At 43.1% G+C, this 8,347-nt stretch overlaps 1 protein-coding gene across 3 annotated transcripts in view; it reads right to left on the bottom strand.

Annotated features, from left to right (window-relative positions):
- Positions 1-4,361: 4,361 nt before the first annotated feature.
- Positions 4,362-8,347, bottom strand: part of LOC136958760 (inactive dipeptidyl peptidase 10-like) — a 92,984-nt gene continuing 88,998 nt past the window's right edge. For all 3 annotated transcript variants that reach the window (XM_067252865.1, XM_067252871.1, XM_067252878.1), the window contains 9 exons: positions 7,655-7,753; positions 7,499-7,568; positions 7,160-7,354; positions 6,819-6,873; positions 6,509-6,608; positions 5,942-6,000; positions 5,319-5,391; positions 4,879-4,952; positions 4,362-4,499 (listed from right to left, as the gene is read on the bottom strand). In XM_067252865.1, the coding sequence (XP_067108966.1) occupies positions 4,362-4,499; positions 4,879-4,952; positions 5,319-5,391; positions 5,942-6,000; positions 6,509-6,608; positions 6,819-6,873; positions 7,160-7,354; positions 7,499-7,568; positions 7,655-7,753 (863 nt within the window). The remainder of the gene's footprint in view (positions 4,500-4,878; positions 4,953-5,318; positions 5,392-5,941; positions 6,001-6,508; positions 6,609-6,818; positions 6,874-7,159; positions 7,355-7,498; positions 7,569-7,654; positions 7,754-8,347) is intronic.

Below are 8,347 nucleotides of genomic sequence, written 5' to 3'. Positions count from 1 at the left end.
TGAGGAGAATTTGGGCTAAACAGAGAGAACAGCAGCTCTGAAGGTTGTTTCTCTTTCTTGTCGCCTGACGACCTCCTGAGGGGGGCGGGGTTAGCTTGGTAAAAGGGCGGGGTTAGCCTGGGAGGGGGGCGGGGTTAGCCTGGGAGGGGGGCGGGGTTAGTCTGGGAGGGGGGCGGGGTTAGTCTGGAAGGGGGGCGGGGTTAGTCTGGGAGGGGGGCGGGGTTAGCCTGTGAGAGGGTCCGAACCGCGAGACCACACTGTGACTGACTGCCAATCACAGGAATGGGCCAATAGAAATTAAAGATGTTTTTATTTTTTTTATTTTCTCTCTATGAGTATTCATCTTTAGTTTTGGTGCGTTCCTGGCATTTAAGAATATTTGGTGGTTGGAGATTAATTTGTGTCAGAAAAGTAGAGTAATGTGGTGTGGATGGATGTTGGTGGATTGGTTGATGGTTGCCATGTTGAGGTGAATGATTTCCTTGTGAACCCAGTGAACTCGATATCATTGTTTAAAACCTAACTGTCTACATGACAGTGTGGTCATGGGGCAAAAGAGACAATGTGTTTATTTTTCCATTTAAAGAGTACAGTCATTTTAGGCCTTCTGTAATTTACTGTGAATATTTAAAGATTTCTATCTACTCTGTTCCACTGCACTTACAGTACACCTTCCTTTCATGTTCAATCTCTACAGGTGCCTTTACTTCATTTCAAATGTTTCTGTCAATGTTTTCACCTCAACATTCAGTAATCAAGATGCATTTAGTAATAAAGTCCTTAAGAAACATTCAGCAATAAGTGAGTGAGGATTTTGAAGGCATATCTACTACCAGGACTCTCTTGGTCCTCATTGGCGTACAATTCCATCACCACACTCTTTCAGATTTTAATTAGTTGATAACAGAATTATATTTACTATTCTTATTGTTATTTACGACTTCATATCCAAAGAGCACAACAGATACACTATGTTCAACAAGATGTGCATGATTTGATAAAAACCTATATTGGCATTCTCAGGTTGAATCTGTACAGATCACGGTAACAATCAATATGGACAAGCTGAAAAAGTGAGAGAGGTTTTTTCACACTGAATCCAGACTTCACTTTCTTTTTTTATTTTATAGTTAAAGGTGACATGACATGCTGTTTTTGGATGTTTTTATATAGGCCTTAGTGGTCCCCTAATACTGTATCAGAAGTCTCTTTCCCGAAATTCAGCCTTGGTGCAGAATTACAGCCACTACTAGCAGTCCCACAAGGAGCTTTCCTCAGAACGCGCTGTTTTGGTGTCTGTAGCTTTAAATGCTAATGAGGAGCGGAGGGGCGGCACCATGCGCTAATGTTTACAATGGATGTGTCGCAATGGCTGTAGCCCTGTTGCTGTAAGATGCCTAGAATTTGCCCATTCTCATCTGATAACCCTGGTTTGGAGAGGTTCACACTCAGTCATTTCAATGAGGGGAAAGGCAGATATCGCGCGCGCCATAACACCAACAGCAGAACGGTTATCCAAATAACAAAGAAGTGTACAACACTCACGTTACAGCATGTATTCACACACATACTTGATGCCTACAACAGAAGTTGTGTAGGTGCATTTCCAGAGAAAATAAAATTAAGACACTGGGTCTTCAGAGGCTCTGATGAAGGAACTGTAAAAAGATTTTTGTTTTCCTTTGTACATCCAAACTGAGCAAATGTAATGCTTCGTTCGTTTGCAAGCCATTATGTCTCTCGAGGATAAAAAACACTTGCACGGTCGTAGCTCAGTTTCTTATGGGCGGGCCAGATTCTCTGGGCGGGCAAAGCAGAGAGAGGGGAGGTAACCTTCCTCCTTGTGACGTCACAAAGAGGAGATTTTCAAACAGAGCAATTGAGCTTTCATTTTCTCAAAGGTGGAGAAGAACACCCAGGGCTTGGTTTACACTTATCGAAAATTCTAGCCACTGGAGGACCAAAGGCAGGCTAGGGGAACTCATATTAATGTTAAATAACCTCCTAAAGTGAAGTTTTCATGTCATGTCACCTTTAAGTTTTGCGGCTATAAATTGGTTTTGCATAATGTGAAATCCTCTCAAATCTGTTTTGACAGGATAGTACAAGAGAATCCCGAATATGAATATCCAAAACTATAGTTTGAGTAAATCCTCATTCAAATAAGATGAATTTGCTACATACCATTATTTGTGTTAGAGCTATAGACAGATATAGACAAATTAGTGTACAATATTGGGTGCCCATGGTAAACTACATTTGTATACTTTGTACATGCATATTAAACATTATTACAAGCTCATCTTCTTGCCTCTTTTTTGTTTTGTAACTGAGAAACTTACAGAAGCTTTGATTGAACATGTCTTATAGATAAAACTTCCTAGATAAAAGTATCTGGATATTAATAGCAGATGTTTACGGTGTTCTTTCCCAATCTTCACAGTAAAATACAGTTTTTGTGCCATATGTCATATTTGCTAATTTGCGATATAAAGACCCAGCTGGATGAGCAGTCCTTGCTCAAGATCTGAAAGATTCTGGCTTTTGATGAGGTGTCCACATCTGTTTTGCCAATATGGATCTACATATCAAGATGTTCTCTTCTCTCCCTTTACATTCCCCCCCTCCCCTCTCTCTCTCACCCCTTCTCTCTCTCTCTCTCTCTCTCTCTCTCTCATCACAGTATTGCCATGCAAAACGAACCCCCGTTTGTCATGAGGTTCCAGGGTGAAAGGACCAATGAACTATAATTGAATTTCTGCCAAGATGATTGAACCATTAACCTCTTTTGACAAATGACTGCAGCGGTCGATACCGCAAGCAAGAGTTTGTGGATGAGTGTAACGTCAATGCCCCTGTACACATCAATATAATGTATTACATTTTCTCCATGTTTTTTTTATTTATTCATAATCATCACTAGAGGACAATCACAATAACCCAAACCCAACCCCCTCCCCCGCCTCTTTAAAAACAACTAAATTAACTGGAGCAAGCATTACAAAATCCATCCTAAGAAGAAAAACCACCGCAAAAAAAAAGGGAAACTGAGAGACTTACAAGACATCCAGGTCAAATCCATCCTTCCCCTTAGACTAAACTATCCATGAGATCTGACATATCTCAAAAATATATGTATGTACACACTCTGCTGTATTGTAATGTACAAAATGCGTCAACACTTTAGGATTCCCCTGTAGACATGCAAAACACCTTACTCAAGCCCTACGTTAAGAGATATTTTGGTCTTTGTGACCACTTCCTACATACAGGACTTATAACTTATGTATGACCTGACATTACAACAGACCTAAACCGTCTTAGAGACACTACGAGGTCTTGTGCCTCAAAGACCTGAGTCGACACAGGTTAGCGTGATGCTGCTAATAGCTGCTGATGGTGTACTCTTCTGTGGAACTTCATAAGGCATTGCACATGTCTACGTAAGACCCCTGTACGATAAAACATGATCGAGGACGGATATTTTTCTTGAAAGCGATGATTAGACAGGATTGGACGGGAATTGCACTTTTTCGTGGATGTCACAGTCATGGCGGGGCCTACGTGTTCTGAAGAGGAAGAGAGGAGCAATTTCCTTGTGCCACGACAAGAGGGGGTGAGGTGGACAGAAAGAGGGGTGAGGTCAGTTAGGGTACATCTGTGTGTGTCTCTCTTCCTGGTGCCTGGCACGACAGGAGACTAACGTGGTAACAGGCGTGAAGCTGAGAGGGAGAGGCGGACCATGCAGTCCTAGGTGGAGGTGGAAGCCTAACAACCTCACTGTGGAAGCAGCAGGCCTGTGTGCTTCGCCGAGAGAGGGATCACCTCAAAGTTCAAGATGCATTTTTTAGATGCAAGAGTTCCAACCACAGTCCCGGCAAGGTGTACGTCAGCTGTCCAACACGTGAGTGCACACCCACACACACAAACACACACACATACAAATGAAGTCACGCACATACATGCATGCACACATGCACATACACACACGCAGGTACTCCCAAACACACAGACACAGGCAAACGTCAAAGTCTCAAACTCAAACAAACCGCTCTTTCGCCAACTTTCACACACACACGCACGCACACACACACACACGCACGCACGCACGCACGCACGCACGCACACACACACACACACACACACACACACACACACACACACACACACACACACACACACACACACACACACACACACACACACACACACACACACACACACACACACACACACACACACACGTCACAAAGCATCAATATCAGCTGTTCTCACTGTCTCTGTATCAATACTTGGTCCAGGCGGCAAAACCCTAGAGGTCTCCCAGGGTTTCCAGTGTGGAGAGTCCTGCTCTTGCTCTGCTACTCCTCTTCCTCTTCCTCCTCCTCCTCCTCGGGCAGGAACTCCTCCTGGAGACAGACCCTGTAGAAGCTGGTGAGCGTGGCGGACAGGTGCTGTCGACTCCTCTGGGACAGGAAGTGGCCCTCGTCTGGGTACATCTGGGAAGCAGAAACACAAACACAGCTTGAATCACACCGGGTTTGGAAGGAACAACTTGCATTCAAAGTGCGATTTGTTTACTGAAGCAGATACTTCATTCAAAAGCGGTGAAAATTGTTCAAAATTTAGGATAGAAATGACACTTTTAACCAGTAATACATAGTATATACTGTATCTAACCTAGTACATGTGCCTGACCTGTTATAAACAGTACCTACTGTTATACTGTGATTACCATACACAACATCCTGTATGTAGATTATTCAATGTGTCAACAACAGAACATAACACAACGTGCATTTACAGTCCTCATAGTGTGGGTATGCCTGATTCAGTGCAGAGATCACTGTGGCTTGTCTCTACGGTGTCTCTTCATACCTGCATCGAGTAGTTTGCTCCAACTTTCACAAGGTTCTTGATGAGCTCTGCAGTATGCTGGAAGTGAACGTTGGCTGAAAGGGAAATGAAATGTGTCAGCAGATTTCTGCTTGAACTGTGAAACAGAATCGTAGGATGACAGGAAACAGAATCGTAGGATGACAGGAAACAGAATCGTAGGATGACAGGAAACATGACAGGTGGGGTGACAACAATGCTTTGACTTGAGCCCTGTTTGGAACATTCCAGTAAAAACCTCTGCAATTGTCAAAAAAAGTCAAATTGGCCTACTTAAACTTGGCAGCATCTTCGTTTTTTGGAATTGTGTCTCTTTTCCTCTCCCCCTTCATTTATCGCTCATGAAAACAAGGTCAACACCTGACACAAGACCTTGGTTTACCTTCGATCAACTGAAGGATTTTATGTTCTCTTTTCCTTACCATCTGCAGTGCCGTGGACCAGCATTAGGGTCTGTTCTCTAAGAGACTGCACGTTCTGCAGAACACTGGAGAACTGGAGAACAACACAGGCAGGGGTTGGAGTTACAGAGAGTCACAGATATGATCAAGTACACATGATCAAGTACTGGATTAGTTTCAGTCGATGTTTCTCTCATGCCATCAGTACATTTCACAGAACATTCAATCCACGCAGAACTAAAGTGGTATCTCTGCAAACGTTGCACTAGTCTAGTCCACAGGATGTTTTCGGTGTTTGACTGTAAAGTATCGTTCTGTTTTTCTCGAGATGCTTCTTGTGGCGGGGCCGCTAGCTTGACATAGCCGCATATCTCCTGCGAGGGGAAAGTCTGAGGATGGCAGACATCACCTTATATCGTTACCACGGAGATGAGAGTCAAAGTCTCGGCAGTGGAAAGCATTTTTATTTTTAAACGGGAAGGGGTGAAAACAAGAGTCTGAACCGGTGACTTTGATGGCGGTGACATTCTATAACTGCAGAGGGCTTAACCGCTGGCGTATCGGGGATGTTACAGAGATACGCTTTCAAAGAGCTGAACGAGATCGACGGCAAACAAGCGTGGGGAGGAGGTAAACAAACGCACCTGATATCTGCTGTCGTCCCGTACCGGCATGCCGAGGTAGCGCTCGGAGAACGCTGAGGCTGCAGACAATGGGAACAGGTACATTTCTAAAACGACTGGTGGAAGACGGTGGTTCAGGTGCAGCTAAGTGGCACTTGAGCGGATAGGATGTTCAGTGTGGTTTCTGTCATGCTGAATCCAAGCTGAATGCTTTCACAGAGTAGGAAAGGAACTGGTGCCTCATGATATCAAAGAGAGTAAATAACACAGTTTCTGATACCCCTCCCCAGGCTACAATATTAATCATATTAATAACTTCATAACCTCTGTGTTTGGGTAGAACTTAAGACTCCCTTAAGTACATTGTAACATTACATTTTGCATTTTTGAAAGCAATAGAACATCATTCAAAAATAAATAATCCCCAATACTGTTCTTATCTATGCACATGAACATTCTACACAGTCTTTGATAACATTAAAAGGGCTAACATGTTATGAATCTACAGAAACTATCAACAACTGTTTGATTACTGTGGCACATCAGTTTTTAGATGACAACAGATCTCTCAGACTAAGTGGAACTCACCGTAGAGTTTCCAGTCGGTGACTGGTGACACAGCAACTGCACATTTAAAAAGCTTGTCTGTTGCTTTAAGCATCATTAGTGTAATATAGCCTCCATAACCCTGTGAAACAAAAAAGATTGACATTACTTACAATACCACTAAATACATCAATGTGCTTCTTTTTATATTCCAGAGAATGAAAATTGCAAAGTAAAAAATGAAATGATACAATAATAAACAACAACTTGTATGTCTATAATAGCAAAGTATTGTGTCTTTCAGCAGTTAAGAAAATAGCTCTGTGAGCTTTTAAGGTTTGGGCAATCTTACCCTTCCAAAAACTGCTATCCGTGTCCGATCAATATAAGGGAACTTCATCATGTATCTGAAATGAAAAACGTGGAATTACAACACATAACTCTGAGGGAAAACTTAACTGTGAATGCATTCTCTTTGAAAACAACCATTTATTTTAAATAAGCAGCATGAGTCATGCCATTACAACACTGAAGAGATGAGAAAGTGTTTGAGTTTTTGCGTAAAAATAAGTAATTTCAAGAAATCGGGTACAGTATACAAATGTAAAATGAAGTTAGGTGCTTCAAAGAGTTCCTGGATGTTGTACAGGTCAGGGGGGAGATCAGAACGTGTTTCTCCTCCGGGCTACATACTCGACAGCTGCGATCTGGTCCTGAACCTCCACAGTCCCCAGGCGCTGGTGGACCTCATGCAGGATCCTCTGGCCCAGGAAGCCGCTGCCCCGGCCATCCAGGCGAGCCACGATCACGCTGTCAGAGCTGACCAGCACCGAGTCCCAGTCCAGCTGGTAGCGCTCACTCACCGCCTGGCCACCGGGGGAGCCGTCACTGGCAGAGCACACAACCACACACGCTCAGAAGAAGAACTTGGAACGCCATCTCATTCCTACCATGATATTCTGTGAGTACATAGAAGATGCAGGCTAGAGATGAGTTCACTATGAAGACAAGACACCAGAAAGGGTTTCATACACTATCAAGAGCAGGCCATAGTGACGAGAATCGGAGAAGTCCGGTGGGTAAGAGATCTTCAGAGGCAAGTCTGGGGACACAGAAAAGATGTTTTGAACAATGTTTACCTAGACTAGGCAAACAGACAGAGACATTTGCCAACATGGTCCATCTCACCAAAATGTTCCATCTGAACTGCTGTAAATTCAGTTTGATCAATCCGTTTGTGCTTCAAGGCAGCCTTGAGCAAAGAATTGTTCTCAAGGACGTAGTAATCTGTGGGAAGAAATATTTTATTATGAATGGAAGTCCAAAGTCTGTAACTCACACACTACACACCGCAAACATTATTTTATCCTTGATAAATGAAATATAACCCAAGCTCAGGCCCCAGACAAAACTTAACATATTAAACTTCTAATTTTTATACATTTATGCAACAGTATTTTTCCAGAACTGAATATCAACTCAGCGGTGGAGCAGCAGCTTAAAGCAACACTTCACCATCTCCAGAAAGTTCCAGTATTACCACGTCTGTGACGTGAGTCAACTGAGAGACCAAGGCCTCTGACCAGTTTTTCTGTCAATCAATCCTCAATCAGTTACTTAGAACAAAAGACTCACAGTTGCACAGAAAGGTTCTCTTTCTTACAGGAAAACCCCCCATAGCAGCAGCTGCTTGTCAGTGCTGGTTTGAAAAAGCCCCCCTGCTATTTTCTCCAAATGCGCTAAACAATGAATCCCTGATGAGTCCTCCGTTTCAGCCATCTGAGAGGAACCTAAATGGAATGGAATTCATCCAGCATTTTTTATAGAAAACCCCAAATCAATAGGTGTCTCATTATGAAACCACCAGTGTCCTCGAGCTCC

The sequence above is a fragment of the Osmerus mordax genome, chromosome 2, assembly GCF_038355195.1.
Source record: "Osmerus mordax isolate fOsmMor3 chromosome 2, fOsmMor3.pri, whole genome shotgun sequence".
NCBI lineage: Eukaryota > Metazoa > Chordata > Actinopteri > Osmeriformes > Osmeridae > Osmerus > Osmerus mordax.
This window is presented reverse-complemented; position numbering and strand designations above follow the sequence as displayed.